General features: G+C 41.6%; 1 protein-coding gene across 6 annotated transcripts; it reads left to right on the forward strand.

Moving 5' to 3' along the window:
• Positions 1–4,520: 4,520 nt before the first annotated feature.
• Positions 4,521–10,275, forward strand: IDNK (IDNK gluconokinase). Of its 6 annotated transcripts, none has more exons than XM_018081016.1 (4): positions 4,521–4,539; positions 5,370–5,456; positions 7,196–7,239; positions 9,208–10,275. In XM_018081016.1, exons 2-4 carry the CDS (start codon positions 5,427–5,429, stop codon positions 9,557–9,559), a joined length of 426 nt encoding a protein of 141 aa, XP_017936505.1. In that variant the 5' UTR covers positions 4,521–4,539; positions 5,370–5,426; the 3' UTR covers positions 9,560–10,275. The 6 variants fall into 6 exon arrangements, with proteins under 6 accessions (XP_017936505.1, XP_029818797.1, XP_008932473.2 ...); XM_029962937.1 differs by lacking the exon at positions 4,521–4,539 and adding an exon at positions 4,833–4,850; XM_008934225.2 differs by lacking the exon at positions 4,521–4,539 and adding an exon at positions 5,152–5,263.
• Positions 10,276–19,604: the final 9,329 nt, after the last annotated feature.

Consider the following 19,604-nt stretch of genomic DNA (forward strand, 5'->3'; position numbering starts at 1 on the left):
TGCTCTGAGCATCAGACATAACCCCTTGCCTCTTGCTGTCACTTTTGAATCACACTGCTGCAGCTCTAGTTGTTATTCTGGACTAAAACCACTGTAATTTTCACATTTTTTTGCACTCTCAATGTGGCAGATAAGTAAAATGGTATTTCATGAACTTAGCATTCCAGACAGATTTTGATTTGCTGAGCACTTTTCTGAAGTATTTATGTTAGTCCACTGATTTTGTTCACATCACATGGAGAAAATTTTATGTGGTAAATCATACTTTGATTTCTTATACATAATTAAATTTGGTAGGGCTATTGTCCAAACGTGGAGTTGATATTGAAAGATTTACTTTGGATTACACTGATAAAATAGAGTTTGTAAAATGAAGATGTTTCCAAAATCTAAGCAATAACCAACACTAACTAATAAGTTAGGACCCAAGGAATAAAAATAACTAAGGAATAAAAAAAACTAACTAATCTTCCACTTCTTATCTATGTTATTTTTTTGAAAGTGAGTCAACCAGCCATTGCATAAGCAGGTTATAGAATTTCCTTTGTTGTTGCTAGAAAAATTTAAATCATTTAACAATAACTTCTGTGTTTAGAGTTATGCATATTTAACCTTCAGAAAAATGTTTTCTTAAGCTTCCCTGTACAGAAATTAGTGAGCTAGGGCATGTTCAGATTATAGTACGATCTGAAGTCCTGCCTTCTTTTTTTGCCTCTAGCTAGTCTCAGATAATTCTTCAGCTTTGCAATCAAGCTGATAACATACCTATACCACTTAGAAGAAAGAAAGTAAAGTCACTCCTATTCACTCTTACCTGGGTTTTTTTGTACCACAAACTGGAAAAATAAGACTTATTTACAGTGCTCATTTTTTATTTCAAGAACATCATACCCTAAGGGTCTGCACTTCAGTATGAAAAAAATGGGATGAAGTATTATGTACAAATACTTAACGTGATTTTTAAAACGTATAACAGCTTTAGTTTGATTTACTGATCCCAGCTGTCTAAAATCTTGACAGATTTATCAAACTGATGATTTTCTTCTCAGTACTGGCAAATTCTGTTGCATGCTGAGAGCCAGTATGAACTAAGTTCTCCCCAAACCCCAAATATCTACTGTAGAATCCAAAGGAAAGGCCTTCAGACAATGTATTGACTTTGCTTGCATAGAACAAATTCTGAAACTTTTTGGTACAGTTTCGATCAACACAGACATAATTTGATGATTATTTACTTAAAAATGAGGACTAACTGTGGCCATCAGAACACTGGCCACAAATACTGTAAATAACAGTACAGGTTATTTCAGTTACTCTTCTCACAGTGAACACATCTTATTAACACTCTGTATTTACTATCAATACATACTCAGAATTTAATTTGAACCCCTAAATGTCTACATAAATGTAGCTGCTTGCAAAACAGTCTTTCTCTCCTTAGGATTCAGAAAGTTCAGATTACCCAGTGTATCTAAGCCCTTACTTTTATAAGAAGCAGATGTCCATGATGATGGATGTTCCTGGCAAGCTTTAAGAAGCCTGTGCACTTCTGTAGTAGTTCGCCATTATGCTGTGATAAGTTTCCATTAGGAATTACCATAGGAATGTGGTTTTTTCTACTTTGAATTTGGCAATATTATGAATAAAACAGACCTTTCCTAGTATTTTTGAGAAGGAAGTAGATACAGTTAAGGAAATAACTCCAAGAAAGTAGAACTCTTTCATTTGTATTTCATGTTCCCCTTCTCTAAAATTAGGCAGCTAAATTAAGTAGATGATGAAGCTTTACTGAATTCCATAAATTCAGTATCAGTCAATTAGTCAAACCAGAGTCTCAGAAAGACACTGAAAATACTCCCAAAAAGCCATAAAATATACCAAATTCCATGGTATCTGGAAAATTCTTTAGGGTCTTAGTGTGTTTTCTGGTAGGTAATCTTCAGGTTTTTTGCCTTATAATTCTGGAATGTTCATCCTTCACCACTATATTTTAATTTCACCTATTATTAAATATAATAAATATCAGAAGACATTTACATTCCATTGTCTCTTATTTCAGCTATGTGAATGTATTGTGGAGTTCATTAAACCATACAGGATTTTTTATATAACTACATCAGAGCTTCAGAATCAAGTTATATATTCTGACAACATTAGAAATAAAAATAATTTTAAATGCTATGGAAAATCACCCATGCCACCTACGGCAAATCATCTTCAAAGAAACGGCAGCATCAGAATAAATTTCCTAAGATGTACATACACCATTAAATGATGAAGACTAATATTAAACCCCTCCACGTTATTAAAAGAAATAATAAGTGGAAAAATATTTTTTTTTGTCTGTGACTAGGACAGGCTGGAAGGGAAATCCTCATTCAACTCAAATGAAAAGGATCCACATATTTAACTTGATCTACAACTTAATTAAACACATCTTAAGTGGATACTGAAGCATACACAATGTGATGATGTTAAGTCAACCATTTGGCTGAGTTTTATCCAGTCATCTTTCCAGTAGACTACTAACATGAATTATATCTACACAAGTCACATGAATCACACCAGCAGGAAGTCTGAATGTAATTGTCCTCTTCACATTGCCTATAGGCTCCTGTGTTTGTGCAATTCAATTAGTTTTCTCCAGATCTTTTTCTTCTCCCTGCAGCAGCATTTGCAGAGCACACTGCTGTCCATACAGCTCTGTCAGTGCATGCTCATGGTTTGTTAGCTTGGGATTGAGTAAAAGAGAACGCCTAGCAAGACCTCCTGCAAATAGACAGATAGAAAATAGTTATTAGATGACATCACACCAGTATGACATGGTTCTTTTTCCAAAATGCAAAGATAAGCATTGTGAAAAAACCCTGTTAAATAGAGGAGTATGTTTTCTCTGCTTTGTAATAATTAAACTGGATAAAATTGTGACAATCTGGTTACAAAAGTGGTCAGGTGTGCACTGCAGGTGGGGTAGCCCATTGCTCTTCATGTTAGCAGAATCTCAAGGATTGTTGTGACGGAGCAGTTAAAAGTTTTAATTTTGGGAATCAGAGTAGCTATTGTGACAATGTTTCCAGGGTCAGTGACCAATAGTATTTTTGCATTTGTTCATTTGGACCTTCTAAGAACCCTTATCTGAATGAAGCATTTTTTCTTGCCTCACAATTAATCAGCCAAAAAACGGAAAATATTCATGCAAATTCAATTAGTTTAGCACAATCATATGGGTATTACAGCAAAATACATATTCAGTCACAGGGCATCTTACAGGAATCATTGAGGTCTTTTAGTAATTTGAGGACTGGCCTGTTTCAGTAACAGCCTAATAACTTCCAAGGTTCTGGTCTTTGTTAAGAATTTCTTAATAGGTATGTGAAATACAGGCAGTTTCAAATCTCAATTACATGATCAGAGACCAATAACAGTCAAAAAAAAAAAAAAAAGGGAAAAAAAAAGCAAGGCATTCGTCATTCATAACGTTATTTTAAGTGCCATGCAAGAGAAATAAAATTTCTTGCAGACTGGGAGACTTAATGTACTTTCTGAGAATTTCTTGTTTGATTCATATTAAAAAAAGTGAGGAAAAATATAAGGAAAACTTCAGCACTGGTCAGCAGCACCACTGCATTGGATCCTTGAAGAGCTTTAAAAATGTTATATATATGTACATGATAATAGCAAGAATACTTGGTATCTATGAGCATTTCCACAAATTTCCACAATCCTGCCTCTCTCCTCAGCCGTGATGAGGCCTCACCTGGAGTGTTGTGTACAATTCTGTGCTCCTCAGTACAAGAGCAGCATGGAGGTCCTGGACAGAGCCCAACAGAGGGCTACAAAGGTGATTAAGGGACTGGGTCTTATGAGGAAAAGCTGAGGAAACTGGGCCTGTTTAGCCTGGAGAAGAGACAACTGAGAGGGGACTCTAATCAATGTACACAAGTAACTGAAGGGAAGGTGTCAAAAGGACAGAGCCACCGAGCTCTGCTCGGTGGTGCCAAGCAACAGGATGAAAGGCGCAGAAACTAAAACACAGGAAGTTCAAACTGAACATGAGGAAGAACTTCCTTACTGTGAAGGTGACCAGGCACAGGTGCTGCCGTGAGAAGCCGTGCAGTCTCCCTCACTGGCGATATTCAAAAGCCGGCTGGACAGAATCCTAATGTGCTTGAGCCGTGGGGCTGGAGTAATGACGCCACCGGTGGTCACTTCTAGCCTTACCGTCCTGTGATTCTGTGATTTAAAAGTATGACTGGAGCAATTCTTAAAGCAATACTAAAACAGAGTTAGCCACGGCATGGCCGATGCCTTAATTAAAGTTTAACTGCAGACCTTTATGAGCAAAAGGTAAAACAGCAACCAACAAGCACGCTTTAACAAAGACGGCAGAAATTACTGTTTCTATTAAATTCGCGTGTGTTGCTGGGGCTGCAAGCGGTGAATACCATGCTGGCGAGCGCTGGGAAAGAAACGCCCGACCAGAGAGAGAAGCCTTAAACAAAGAGGGTCCGGGAGATGATCCGGTAACTTCACTACAAGGTTCGACTGCAGAGAATAAGAGCGGGGCACATGACACGCGCGACCTGTGTTCCCAGGAAGGGGAGAAGGATTATGGTCCCGGGTAGCCACACGGGGCGCCCGTGCCAGGGCAGGAAGAGGTACTTTGGCCGCTTCCCACAGCCGCCCCGGGGCCGCCCTCTGCTGGATCGCGGAGCGGGCCTGCACCGCCTCACTGCGCAGGGCGGGAACGAGGGCAAGGCGGGCGGCGGCACAGGACCGGAGGACAGCGGCAGAGCGGCCGGGGCCGGCATGGTGCGGGGTGGATGATTAGGCGTGAGCGGCTCGGGAAAGTAGGTATACAGGCGGGGGCGGGGCATAGATAGGATGCCCGGCGGGCTCGGCCTGCTGGAAGCCAGCGTCTGGTGCGGGTGCGGGTGCGGGTGCGGGTGCGGGTGCGGTGCGGGTGCGGGGCGGGTGGGTGCGGTGCGGGGGGTCGCGGCTCACGCCAGCGTGCGTAACCCTCTTGTGCTTCCCCGCAGGACCACGGTGGGGTCCCGTCTGGCTGCGAAGGTAGGACATCGCACCGCGTGTCGTGGGCCGCCCTCCCGGGCGGGGCGGGCGGAAACCGCCCTGCGGCCCTAGTGCGGTGCCGCCTACACCGGCTTCAGTTCAGTGCCGTGATGCAACAGCTATTGCTGCTGCCAAGCCGACTTAGTATTGTTTTGCTAATCATCATGGCATAACCGATGATTCACACCGTGATGTAAGAAGCCTGTAATTTCTTAGGTGTCGTCTTTGTGAATTCAGTGATCCTTATTATCTCCCTTGATATGGCTGAAAGACCCATGATGTATGTATTTTTTTCTTAGCTGGGATGGAAATTCTATGATGCAGACAGTTATCATCCTCTAGAGAATAAAAAGAAAATGGCAGGAGGAACACCACTAAATGATGAGGTACCTTATATAAACCCTGTAAGAACTGTCATCTGGACTTTATCTCTGTAACCTCGTGCACGTCCTGTTAAAGTAGATGATGCTTTTACTATGTAGACTGGTCTGACAAGCACAGGTCTGCATTTGGTAAGGCGGGGGAGGCTTCTTATGTTACAGAGGATTCTGGCTAAACAAGTAGTTTATCAAAGCACGCTTGGAAGATCACAAGGGGTATACTGCTGTTTCAGAATTTGTCAGACATCTCTCCCTCTACATCCATGCACAGAGTTGCATTTTTGGATTAGAATCATAGAATCTTAGAATATCCTGAGTTGGAAGGGACCACAAGAATCATAGAGTTCCCTACACAAGACAACTCCATAAATGTGTTACCCTTCTCTCAAATCACTTTCCACCATTTATCACCACTGGTGGTTGACTAGGGAGGCCCCAGATGACTGAAGGTTAGCTAATGTGATGCCCAGCTAAAAGAAGGGCCAGAAGGAGGATCCGGGGAACTGTAGGCCTGTAAGCTTGGCCTCAGTGTTGGGTAAGGTTGTGGAACAGATTATCTGGAGTGCAATCACAAGGCATGTGCAGGACCATCAGGCGTTCAGCTCCAGCCTGCATGGGTTTAGGAAAGGCAGGTCCTGCTTAAGCAACCTGATTTCCTTCTATGACCCACCTAGTAGATGAGGGAAAGGTTGTGGATATTGTCTGCCTGGATTTTAGTAAAGCCTCTGATACCATTTCCCAAAGCATTCTCCTGGAGAAACTGGCTTCCCATGTCTGGGTTAAAAACTGGCTGGATTTATCTGAAAAAAATTCTCTAGATTCTTTTTAAAAGCTTCATTCTTTCACTGGTGTTTGGAAGCCTGTATGTTGTTTGAAGCAGCATTGCACACTTGAATGAGTAAATCATTGGTGCGTGCTGCTCAGCAAGAGCGAAGCATCTCTTCTGAAAAAACAGAGGTGTAAAATTGTGAGGGTCTTCTTAAATGCCAGGGGTAAGTTACTCTGTAATGTCAGCAACAAAATATTGTTGCATTTATTTGTCCATGTTATCATTTGTTGTGCTCACCCAGCAGTAACAGCACTGAAAGATTTACATGGGAGCAGTTGTTTTGTGCTCATTAGGCATGACAAAAGTTTGTGGAAGCTTAAAATTTCAGATTAAAGAAACAGCTGATCAATCACTCATGTTGTAATTGCCTAACTACTGAGCAAAAGTGTTGAAAAATTGTGGCTATGATTACATTTATTTGTGATTGCTACCAACATAAATAGAACTAAGTTATTGAAGATAATTAGATTTAGATCTGTCTGTTCCTGAAAACCTCAACTTTGGTCCAAAATGGGGGGGGGAGGTGTATGACACTACATAAGGGAAAAGAAATAACAATTTAAGCTGTACATTTGAATTGTATAATAGAAGCAAGAGAGAAGTCAACTGTCCTTTAGGGGTTTGCAAGGTGCATGCTATGCTTGAATACATATTAACTTCCATCATATACTTGCAGATACCTGTAATATAAAAAGTTCTGTTCCACTAAAAGCATCCTATTGATAATATGCCTAGCACTTCTTATTAGCCTTGAGGTGGTGCTAGCAAATCTACATAGGAAGAAAGAGATTCAAAACTGAACTTGCTGTACAATTTAATGGTAATTTTCACCTGTAGTCAAATGTTCGAGATGTTAGAAGCAATCATTTCAAATTAATTTCATAAAGAATTTTTAACTAACTTGTTTTCTTTCTAGGACAGGATTCCTTGGCTTTGTACATTGCACAATATACTAAGGAGGTAAGAGAATATCTAGCTTTAAAAAGTTTTAGCTAAAGACAGAAAAAGTACCAAAGTGTTTTTCCTCATTGCATTCCAAAGCAGAAATGTATGTAGTAGTGTAAAGACATTCTACAGGTAGTAAAGTCATTCTATTTTGACTAATCTAAGCTGTCATAAGAATTGCTGAGCGTGAGCTGATCCCTGAGTAATAGTATGGGAAATTGTTGCCAATGGTAGTTGTTTTTCTACTATCTGGGTAAAAATAATTTCAAGGATCCAGTTCGTTAATAAGCCTGACATTAGCTTACAAAGAACATAATCACAAAATACACCAATAATAACAGTAGGATAAAATACAGCTATTTTGAGTAAGATATAGTATTGAACTTTTTTGACGCTGCTTGAGTTTCCTGGAGTATACTCTGCAAATTTGCAGATGACACCAAAATGGGAGGACTAACTGATGCAGAGAGACCTTGAAAGGCTGTAGAAATGGGCTGGCAGGAACCTCATGCATTTTAAGTAGTGCAAGTCCTGCCTCTGGGGAGGAACAAGCTCAGGCACTGGTACAGACACTGAGGGGCACTCAGCTGTAAAGCAGCAGAAAAGGGCCTGAGGGAGCTGTGGTGGACACCCAAGTTGAACATATGCCAACAGTGTGCTCTTCTGGCAAGGCAGGCAACGATATCCAGGGGTATATTAGACAAAGTATTGTTACTAGGTCAAGGGAGGTGATCCTTCTCTCCTTTTCGCTGGTGAGGCCACACTTGGCCTCGTGTGTGTTGGTTCTGGGCTCCTTATTGTGAGAGAGGCATGGACATACTGGAGAGCATCCAACAATGATGAAGGGACTGGAGCATCTCCCAGATGATGAAAGGCTGGGAGAGCAGGGACTGTTTAGCTGGGCTTTACACAGTGGCTGTTGCTTGTGCACATTAGGTGAGCATACCTCACTGGAGCACAGGTTAATTCACTGAGAAATTTGTCTGGATTGATTTGCTGGATTCACTGCTTTATGTTATGTGCTAGCCCAATGCCACTGCTCAGCTATGGAAACTTTGCAAAATCAAGTGTACTTTAAAAGAGCCTAATGCCAGTGTTTAATTATTACTACTAGTAACTAGATGAAGCTGGCATTGGCTTACCTAGGTGATAATGGTAGGTATTAGAAGTTCTTACTTCCCTTTGAACCTAAATCTGATGACCATAGAATGATTTTTAAGTAGGTTTATACCTAATGTTGATTACAGAATGTATTTTCGTAGGCAGGCATTTTACTCACTCTGCATAGAGACAACTAATTCTGGATTTGCTTTTCAGTGGAACAGACATACCCATAGTTAATTGCTTTATTTTAAGAAACCTTGCCAGTAAAAAATACATGTGCAAAGCATCCACTGACCTGCACCCAATCTCTTGTTTAACCTGAAATGGGCTTATATGTAGTGCTGCCAATGAGGATGGTTACAGGAAACATAAAATATTACAGTTAAATTTGAGATGGTGAAAAGAGGTGTTGAAAATAAACCTGCATGTGTATTTAAGAACAGTGCTCTGTACTGTTCATCAGCCACTTACCTCTAGACAGGTTAGTATAGTAATTTATAGATAACAGTTAGGGATTTGTATGGATAGTCAGTTCCTGTTCTTAGCAATTAAGAAATGATCCTGACACTTCCTTATGCTAGAATTTAATTTAATTTGGGGAAGAATGGTGGCTAATAAACAAGGTCCCTAAGACTGAGATTTTACCAGGAGGCTGGCTGGCCTGACTTCATTTTCAAATCACATCTTTACCTGGATTGGAAATTTGGTTTCAAAATCCTGTCAGAATTACTCAAATACCACTGTCAATATGCCATTACTGCCATGGCTGTCCTCTTTGAGGAGCCAGGGCTTGTTTATCTTGTTCAGCAGAACTAACAAGGCATTTTGTTAAACTGCATGTGAATATGTAAAGATTTTTGCTTTTTTTCTTTTTGATAGAGAAGACTCATCTAGACAAGATGCAATTCTGGCCTGTTCTGCACTGAAGAAGATGTATAGGCATATATTAGTTAATGGACCATCTGCAATTGAGACAGAGCAACCAGAAGAAAAACCATCACTAAAGATCCTCTTTGTTCATTTGGATGGGCCTATAGACATCATTGCTGACCGCCTGGAGAAGCGGAGAGGTCATTTTATGCCACCTGAACTTCTCAAGTCTCAGTTTGATACTCTAGAGCCTCCTAGTGCACCCGAGAACTTCATTACTGTCAGTCTAGAAAAACCTCTCCCTGAAATAGTACTAGAGATTGAGAGTGCTATTCTTCAGGGTGAGGCATTGGTGGAGTAATTTTCTGAATGACACATATAGAAATTCCCTTGAGGATATCAAGGTTATGGAAGAGGATTTTAATTATTAAATTGATTATTAAATCAAGCCAATTTATTATTCATTATACTTAAATGGATTGCAATATTAAGAGCTGGTTTACTACTCTTGGGTTTTTTTCATCCTGGCTCTGTAAAAGACATAAAAGGTATAATTTTCAAGAACTTTCAACTTTTTACTTTCAACCCTTCACTATATGAAGCCAAAACTCCCATTTTAGTAAGAACCCTAAAATGGAAGTCAACACTCCCATTTTAGCAAGAGCCAGGAAAATCCTGCCAAGGTTACAAAGAATAATTTATTTTCTTAATTTTAATGTTTACTCTGTCAGACATGGAGATGGGCACATCTGCTATTATGAGATTAAGTAATTTACAGCTTTGCCAGAAACAATATATTTTTCTGGAAGAGACAGGAACATGCGTGATGTTCCTACACTACCACTGTCTCACTGCCAGATTTTCAACAAGTTGCAGCCTCTGCATTTGTGACCTTGCTGACCTCACCAGAGCACTGATGACGTCATGAGAACTTTCATGAACTCCTACTGTATGCACTGAACATGAAGCTAAAAAATGTGAGACAAAAAAAGGCAGCGGTGGTGACACAATATACAAAATACAATTGTATGGACAGCTTTGGAAATAAAGTATAAGTGGCATCATGCTGGCTCTGAACTTGCATCTTTAATGTACAAAGTGTACACATTGAATTTGAGTGTGAATCAGCCAGTGATCTAAGGTACTGAATGCAAGATTGATAGATTTTTTTTTTAGAAAACTTTCTCCTTCACAGTTGGACCTTCTCCTTCACTTCCCTTTTCTGGTGGGCTTTAGTCTTCCACCTCAGCCCATGTCCATACATCTGCTTTAAAGCTGTAGATCACACTATTTTTAACATACATTTTTCACACCTTTTTTGTGATCAGAAAATTCCAAATATCCAGTCGCCTAGCTCACAGAATTTAAGGTTAAAATCCTTTTTTATTGCTGAAATATTTTTTAAAAAGTACTTTATGTCATGTTACACAAGAGGTGCCTTTTTAGCTTAACTAAATGAAATCTTCAGATAGTTTCTGTGAGAAAGATTTGAGTTTTGTCTGAATGGAGACATCCCCATGTGCTGTCAGATGTGGATTACTTTTAGTGTGTCATGCAATTTTTTTTATTCCTAGGAGGATGGACAAACTCCTCCAGAAGCAAACTCGTGTTTCAAAGCATCTTTAGTGTCATTTTTACCTGGATAATTAGTTGAAAAATGTTTGTCTTGGTTCTCACTGTGTCTAAAAATAATAAGGGCTTTGTGGTTTACTAGACAAACTACTGTGCTTAAATCACAGTGCAATAAATGGGCATTATCCTCCTGAAAGTGGCCATTTTTAGACACAGAATTGGGATTGTAGGCATTAATGCGCACACCCAGAAGTGGTCTTTTCCTGTTTGTTTGTGACCTGAAGGGAGAGAGAGAATACCAGACAGTTACCGGTTTTAGTCTGCTATTGTAACTACAGCTGGCTCTCAAATCACAGTCTGTTTGTTCTGAGAGCCAGCGTGCAAGTTTAAGACACAGAGACAAAGTTAAGTACAAGAGACAGGCATGTGTGTCTGCTTCTTAACACCCTCAAATTTCAGACCCCTTCAGACCAAGTGACTTGTCAGAACTGTAGAAGTTTAGTAGCAATGAAAATCACAGAAACGGCACCCTCTTGCGGCACCTCTCCTTTTAATGAGGTCTTCATCTTCAGCCAATACACCATTTTACAAACAAAGAGCTTACCTAATGTACCCATTATTAACTATAGATTTATGCACACTTTTTTCAGACACAGTAAAACCAGATCGGGACACTCTACAATGATAGAAAAGCAGCTACATCCTGCCATGCACAGATACAATCAAACCTTTAAATAATTTTTTTTTTTAAATGGGCAACATTTTCAAGTGTGAGTTCTGAGAAGGTAAGACTCTAATTTTAAGATCTAGTTGTCAGCATTTATAGAATGCTCACAAAGTGACTGTCACCAACAGAATATTGTACTCAACTGTTAAAGACCATTCTCTTTTAGGGAATGTTATGTAAGCATCTTGGGGTTTATAAGTCTTCTAAACAAACTAGTATGTTTGTACTTACAGGCAGTTTATGCTTCTTCAAATTAGGTCAGGGTATTTCTCACTCTCCTTCTATGCCACGAATATTTCCTCCCCTTAACCTTTTAATATATTTGCATTTTGCTTTTACTTAAAGGTACTGCATAGAAGGTTGTTGTGAACTTAATCAGTTAAGTAGTCTGTTACCTGCTATTCTGAAAGACAACAAAGCATTACTTCTGTTCACTTATATCCTGTGCATCCCAAATTAAAAGATTAAGATGTGAATTATCCCAATACTAACCACATAAAACTACCCTCAGATGTTAATGAAGCTGTGAATATGTACACTAGAAGAAAAAGCAGAACAATCCCTGCCCAAACACAATCCTACACCATTTCATTTCCTTGTTGGGTTTTGTTTGGGTTTTTTTGTTGCTGGTGAGGGAGGCAGTTCTTGGGGTTTTTTTTATTTTGTTTTTTAAATAAACTTAACACGATATTAGGGATGTTGTATTCAGGTTAGTTGTGGAGGTTATTATATTTAGCAGAGCTTATCTGGATGCAAGTGCTCTGTCCGTTTTTTGAACTATATTTAGCAAATGCAACAAAAACTGGGGAGGAAATGCCTGGAGTTAGAAATTGCTTTTTCTGTCTATGAGCACAAAGTATCTATGGAAGATACACATACTATACGTCCTCAAGAATTTGTGCTAAGCACTGTTTATAACATGCTATGTAAATACTGTACCTACTACAGCACAGACATTTTTCAATGCCAAAATGAGGAAATGAAATGCTATGTATCCCAATAGCAGTATGCATTTATACATTAAACATAGGAAGGGTAGAGTCTTACTAAACTGCACAAGTTATACAGGCAAAAGGAACAGACCAGCTGCCTGCCACTGTAGCCCTAAATTGAAATGTCATTTTATTATTTTTTTATTAATATTTACTTTATTATGCAGCCTCTGAACCAAGATGAGAATTAGGCAGACCACATCCTTTACCAAACTAGCCATCTTGCTGTCACATTCCCAATAGTGTTTCACTTGAATATACGCATTTTAAATCTTTTAAATTACATCTGCCAGTCACACTACTGTGACTTTTAGATTTTTTTCTTTTTGCAGCAGCTACTTTTCTCTAGCAGTAGTTTGATGACCAGGCAAGGCAGTTTTGCAGACAATCTTGTCAGGTGACTTGGTCCAATGTAGGGGAAAACAAGAAAGTAGGAAAATAAAGAAACAACCTGCAGGCACACCTGCCTTTCTGGTCCAAAATGCAAGCTGCAGATTTCAAATACAAGTTATTGAAGTGCTCAGAGTTAATGATAAGACTGCTTCTGAAAGAAGAAGTAGATGATAACTGTGAAGAGAGAATTTTAAGGACGGACAGAAAAAGGGGCAACAGGGAGGGGGGCACAAACAGGAACATTGTAATATGCTATTAAACCAGTTAAGTGTGGGTTTTCTTTTATTATTAAAGATGCTGTGAAAACTCTACCTATAAACCTTGTTCTGTTTGCTGTTTTCTGACAAAACTAAAATTTTTACTATGCAAAAAATGGCTCAGTGTTTTACCACTACTTACCAGAAACTTAGTTACTATTATTAGTTGACAATAGTTACTGATAAATATTGACTCTACTTCAAGAAGTAAGCTTAGCTGAAGGCTCAGTGTAGAATTTAGGTCCAACTTCATCTCTTGATGAATTGCAATGAAATTGTATTTCAAATTTAGCATCTCAATTTATAATGTGCAACAGAAATATTTACATAGGTGAGCTGAATGTTGTCTCAAGAAAGTTGGTTAGTAGTGTCTTGGTAAAAACTGTTTCGTCCCCACCTCACCCTCACCCTTTCATCTGACAGTAGCCTTTTTTGATGTCATGAATTATATTCTCAAAACGACCTGCCTACTGAACGATGAGGGAGTCCTAACTTTTTTAAAGCAAAGTCCCAGTAAGGGACACTATAAAGTCAACTCAAAATAGCTTCTTTGAAGATTCTAATAAATAGTCATTGTGAAAACAACTCTAAAAAGGTAGTCATTATTCTACAGAAACGACTTGCTATCTATCCATTCCTTTTCAGAGGGTCCTGTAACCTCCCTCTGCCGGTCCTGTAACCTCCCTCTGCCAGGCTGAAGGAAAGGTGAAGTCCTAATGTATAAAGGCCAGTCCTTGCTTGGGACAACAAGACCCCTTCTTGCCCACCTCACCCTCTCAGGTGCCTCTGCATGAAAGCTATGGGGCTCTGGATGTGGAAGGTCAGTCAATGGATGATGAAGATGATGGTGCCTCTCCACCACAGATGTTACCAAGGCCAGAAAGACCTACACCTCGTATCAAGACCAGTCCCACATGGAAGAAAAGAAGGATTAAAGGATTACAGTGGCAGATGGTTCTCTTCTAAAGGGAACAGAAGGTCCAATATGCTGGAAAGAGACTCCCCTCAGGGATGTCTGCTACTTCCCTGGGGCACACGTCAGGGACTTCCTAGCCTAGTAAAGTGCTCAAACTATTACCCATTGCTGATCGTCCATACGGGTGGTGACAAACTCACAACATGTAATCCAAAGGCCATGAAAAGAGACTTCAAGGTCTTGGGATGATTGGTGAGGGAATCTATTCTTCCACGTGCAGGTAGTGACTGAAAGAAACTGATGGACCCAGTCTATTAATACATGGTTCAGTGGCTGGTGTCCCTTCCAAAATTTTTGTTTGTTTGATAATGGGATGGCCTACATGGCACCAGATTTTGCTGGCATCAGATGGGATCAAAGGCATCGCCTCTCTCAGGAGAGGGTCTTTGGTCAGGGGCTAGCGGGGCTTATTGTTATGGCTTTAAAATAGATATAATGGGGGGGGGATATCATCAGGTTTAACAGTGATAAGATGTCAGATGACTTGCCATCCCACTTACATCAGTTAGATGCCAGAGCCATCAAGAGATGCCCAGATCCTGGAGAGGGACTGCAAGTCAGCAGGAGAGCACCTGAAGGATAGCACAAGGGAATTCCAGGGACTCCAGACAGAAAATCAGCTTCATGGGGGGCCCAATTTAAATGCCTCCATGCTAATACATGCAGCATGGGGAATAAACCAGAGATGTGTGCATGCCTGCACAGCAATGATCTTATTGGCATCATGGAAACACAGTAGAAACTCCTAAGACTGCAGCATGCTGGAATGCAAGGATAGTCTCTTTAGGAAGGACAGGCAGGGGAGACCAGAAGGAGGTGTTGAGCTGCCTGCCAGTGACCAGCTAGAGTGCATGGAGCTCCACCTTGGGAGGGACTGGGGAGGAGCTGACTTAGAGCTTATGGGTCAGGATTAAAGGGAGGGCAAGCACAGGCTTGCTACAGGCCACCTGACCAGGAAGATCAAGCTGATGAGGCTCTCTAGACAGACAGGACCAGCCTCATATTCACAAACCCTGGTCCTCCTGGGGGACTTCAGCCACTGTGACATCTGTGTGGAGGACCAGGCATAAGACATGAAAGCATGTTTTCTCTCAAACATTCTGACTGTTGCAACAGGACAGTTGTGATTGGAAGAGAGGGCCCTGCATCGGTCCTGCTGCTGTGGATGGTCCAAGTCAGAGAGAGAAACCAGGACCAATCCACTTCCTTTTATAGTTTACCTGGCCTCTCATGTAAAATAGGTTTTTTGCACCATTCATGCTACATTGTTTGCATGTGTGCATTCAGCCTTCTAGACTGACAGGAAAAGAGTCAGAGGAGCTGGGGGTCTGTGGTGGTCTTGGAGCCCCTTCTAGTGAGGTGTCTGGGACTCTATCCTTCTCTTGACACAGGTGCACAGAGCATAAGTCTCAGGACAGACTTTCAAGCTTAGCAACTGAAAAGGAAGTTGACTCAGAACAGCAAAGGCTCCAGCCAAACTTCCTGAGTTGCAGAAGATGAAAGATGGGATTAGGAGAATGAAGAACTGCCTGCTGCAGGAGAAGATCAGGTTCAAGACCATCTAAGGAATCTGAAGGTGCACAAGTCCAGGGGACATAAGGAGATACATCCATGGGTCCTGAGGGAACTGGCCAAGGAAGTGGCTAAGGCAGTATCCATCATATCGGAATAGTCATGGCAGTTCCCTATGGAACTGGAAAGGTGAAACATAACACCCATTTATTTTTAAAAGGGGAAAACGGGAAGACACGGGGAACCATAGTCTGGTCAGTCTCACCCCAGTACCTGGCAAGATCATGGAGCAGAGCCTCTGGGAACTATGCTAAGGCACATGGAAAATACAGAGATGATTGGTGGCAGCCAGAACGGCTTCACTAAGGGCAAATTGTACCCAACAAATTTGGTGGCTGCCTATGACAGCATTGCAGTGGTGCTGGATGAGGGAAAAGTGATTGATGTCATCTATCTGCACTTAGTGCAGAGCATTTAACACTGTCCCACATGACTTGGCTCTAAACTGGAGAGATATGGATTTGACAGATGAGCCACTCAATGGACAAGGAATTGACTGGATGGTTGCACTCAAAGAATAGCATTCAAGGTTCATTGTCCACCTGGAGACCAGCGAGGAGTGATGTCCTCAGGGATCAGTACCAGGACAGGCACTGTTCAACATCTTTATTGGTGACACAGTGATTTAAGAGGTGGGTGCATGCAACCCACATGAAGTTTTACAAGGCCAAGTGCAAGATCCTATGCCGGGGTTGGGGCAATCCCAAGCACAAACACAAGCAGGGTGGAGAATGGACTGAAAGCAGCCCTGAGGAGAAGGACTTCGGGGTGTTGTTGAGAAGCTTTACGTTACCTGGCAACGTCTACTTGCAGCCCAGAATGTCACAGAATCACAGAATATGCTGAGTTGGAAGGGACACACAAGGATCATCCAGCCCAACTCCTGGCTCTGAACAGAATCATTCCCAAGAGTCACACCATGTGCCTGAGTGCATTGTCCAAACACTTCTTGAACTCTGTCAGGCTTGGTGCTGTGACCACTGCCCTGGAGAGCCTGTTCCAGTGCCCAACCACCCTCTGGGTGAGGAACCTCTCTCTAATACCCAAACTAAACCTCCCCTGACACAACTTCAGACCATTCCCTCAGGTCCTGTCCCTAATCACCACAGAGAAGAGATCAGTGTCTGCCCCTCCTCTTCCCCTCCCAAGGAAGTTGTAGACTGCAATTAGGTCTCCCCTCGGTCTCCTCTTCTCCAGGCTGAGCAGACCAAGTGACCTCAGCCGCTCCTCATACGGCTTCCCCTCAAGGCCCTTCACCATCTTTGTTGCCCTCCTTTGGATGCTCTCTAAGAGCTTAATATCTTTCTTATATTGCAGTGCCCAAAACTGCACACAATATTCAAGGTGAGGCCTCACCAGTGCAAGGCAGAGCGGGACAATCCCCTCCCTCAACTGGACTGGCTGGCGATGCTTTGCCTGATGCCCCCTAGGACACAGTTGGCCCCCCGGCTGCCAGGGCACTGCTGACTCATATTCAACTTGATATCGACCAGGACCCCCAGGTCCCTTTCCATGGCACTGCTATCTCATTCCCCAGTCTGTCCATACAACCAGGGTTGCCCCATCCCAGGTGCAGAATCCATCACTTTCCATTGTTGAACTTCATCTGGTTGGTGATTGCCCAGTGCTCTGATTTGTTGAGGTCTCCCTGCAGGGCCTCGCTGCCTTCAAGGGAGTCAACAGCTCCTCTCAGTTTTGTGTCATCTGCAAACTTGCTTAGTATCCCTTCCAGTCCTGCATCCAAATCATTTATGAAGATGTTGAAGAGCACTGGGCCAAGGTGGAGCCCTGTAGAACCCCACTAGTGACAGGTCACCAGCCTGATGTTACCCCATTCACTGTTGCCCTCTGTGCTTGACCCATGAGCCAATTGCTCACCCACCACATGATGTGTTCATCCAGCTGTGTGTTGGGCATTTTGTTCAGAAGGATCCTGGGAGAGACAATATTGAAAGCTTTATTGAAATCCAAAAAGATTATATCAACTGGCTTCCTTTGATCAATCAGCAGATTCCACACAAGTTCAGGGTCAATTGGGAGTTGATCATTCTCACAGTCATGGGGTTTCAGCTCAGGGCACTGAGACCCCCTTGGTCCATCATCCATGTTGAAGACAGAGACAAAGAAAGCTTTAAACACGTCTGTCTTGTCTCCATCCCTGTTTGGGAGGTGACCATCCCCATCCTGTAATGGGACGATATTTCTATGATATTTCTATACTGCCTATTGCCATTAATATATGTGAAAATAGTCTTTTTATTGTCCCCCACATCTCTGGCCAACTTCAGCTGAGACTTGGCTGGATGAATTTTCTCCCTATAGCAGCAAGCAGCATCTCTGAATTCTTCCCATGTCACTTCGCATTGCTTCCACTAGGCATACACCTTCCTTTTTTGCTTTATTTGCAAGTGAAGATCCCTCTCAGTCAAGCTGGCCTTCTGCCTCATCTGCTTGACTTCCAGTATTTGGGAATTGTCTGTTCCTGTGACCTTAGGAGGTGATGTCTGAAAAGGGACCAGCACTGAGAGAGCCCAGCACCTGCAAAAAGGTTTTTCCAGGGGATCTGGATTGTCAATCGTATGCAGGCCTGCAATCAATAGCAGCGTGGCTCAGTCCTTAGGTTGAGGAAAGTGACTCTCCCTCTCTGCTCTGGTGAGACCTCACCTGGAGCACTGCATCCAGCTCTGGTGCACCCAATGTATGAAAGACTGATCTCTTAGAGCAAGTCCAGAGGAGGGCCACTAAATTGATCAGAGGGCTGAAACACCTCTCCTATGAAGACAGGCTGACAGAGGTGGGATTGTTCATCCTGGAGAAGGCTCCAGGCTGACCTTACAGCACCTTCCAGGTGCTATAGGGGGCCTACAAGAAAACTTGAGAGAGATTTTTTACAAGGAAATAGAGTGATAGTACAAGGGGGAACAGCCTGTAGCTAAAGGTGGGCAGGTTTAGATTAGATGTTAGGAATAAATTTACTGTGAGGGTGGTGAGGCAATGGAACAGGTTACAGAGAAGCTGTGAGTGCTCCATCCCTGCAAGTGTTAAAGGCCAAGCAGTATGGGGCTCTGAGCAACCTGGTCTATTAGGCAGCATCCCTACCCATGGGAGGGAGTCTGTAACCAATGACCTTTAAGGTCCCTTCCAAACCAAGCAATTCTATGGTTCTATCATAGCCTTGCACTCAGGGCAATGGAAAGCTCCCCTTCCAATGGAAGTCACTGTGAAGGTACGATGATGGATCTGACCACTGGCTAGGAAATAAAAATAATAACAATTTTGAATCTAAACTGTAGGTTTTTTCTAATGTTTTGATTATATTAAATTAGATTATAATAAAATTTATTTGTGAAATTATCTGTCTGTTTAACACTGTGCTGCTGTTATGTATCTTCAATCCAAAGGCAGAGGCTGCCCATCAAGAGATTTTCTGGAACTTTTCCCAGTACCATCCAGCAGCATTATTTGATCAATTTACTTAATGGGAAAGTAAGAGAGGATTACTGGACAGTGAGTAAAACTTCTCTTCTGAGATAATACAGTGCACTTAATGACAAACTGCATGCATGGCTTTGTCAAAAGTTTTTAAAATTTCACTACGTGCTGAAGTGTGCTCAACTTCTCCCATTATACTGCATTATAATTCTGTTTCATCAGACTGATTAACAACTTTAACTCAAAGTGGGTAACTTAAAACCACTTGCAAGCACTGCTTTCAAGCAAATCGAATTTATACTTGTCAAAAGAAAGTGCTCAAGCCAAGTGTTTAAAAGCAATACAATTTAGTGAGTATGTTCACAACTACACTGACATGAAAGACCAATAAAAAACAGATGTTATTCATTTAAACTTTTATTCTTCTATCTCCACTTTTTCTATGCTAGAAGTCTTCAACATCATGCAACTCTTACTCTCTTGCC

This window comes from Manacus vitellinus, unplaced genomic scaffold (genome assembly GCF_001715985.3).
Source record: "Manacus vitellinus isolate BGI_N305 unplaced genomic scaffold, ASM171598v3 scaffold_50_pilon, whole genome shotgun sequence".
Taxonomy (NCBI): Eukaryota; Metazoa; Chordata; class Aves; order Passeriformes; family Pipridae; genus Manacus; species Manacus vitellinus.

What these genes read in the sequence shown, in the direction of transcription:
- IDNK (XM_018081016.1), top strand. Translation starts at nt 5,427, where the DNA reads ATGGCAGGAGGAACACCACTAAATGATGAG. An exon ending in GAACACCACTAAATGATGAG is followed by an intron (nt 5,457 to 7,195) that starts GTACCTTATATA and finishes TTTTCTTTCTAG; the next exon opens with GACAGGATTCCTTGGCTTTG. An exon ending in TTGCACAATATACTAAGGAG is followed by an intron (nt 7,240 to 9,207) that starts GTAAGAGAATAT and finishes TCTTTTTGATAG; the next exon opens with AGAAGACTCATCTAGACAAG.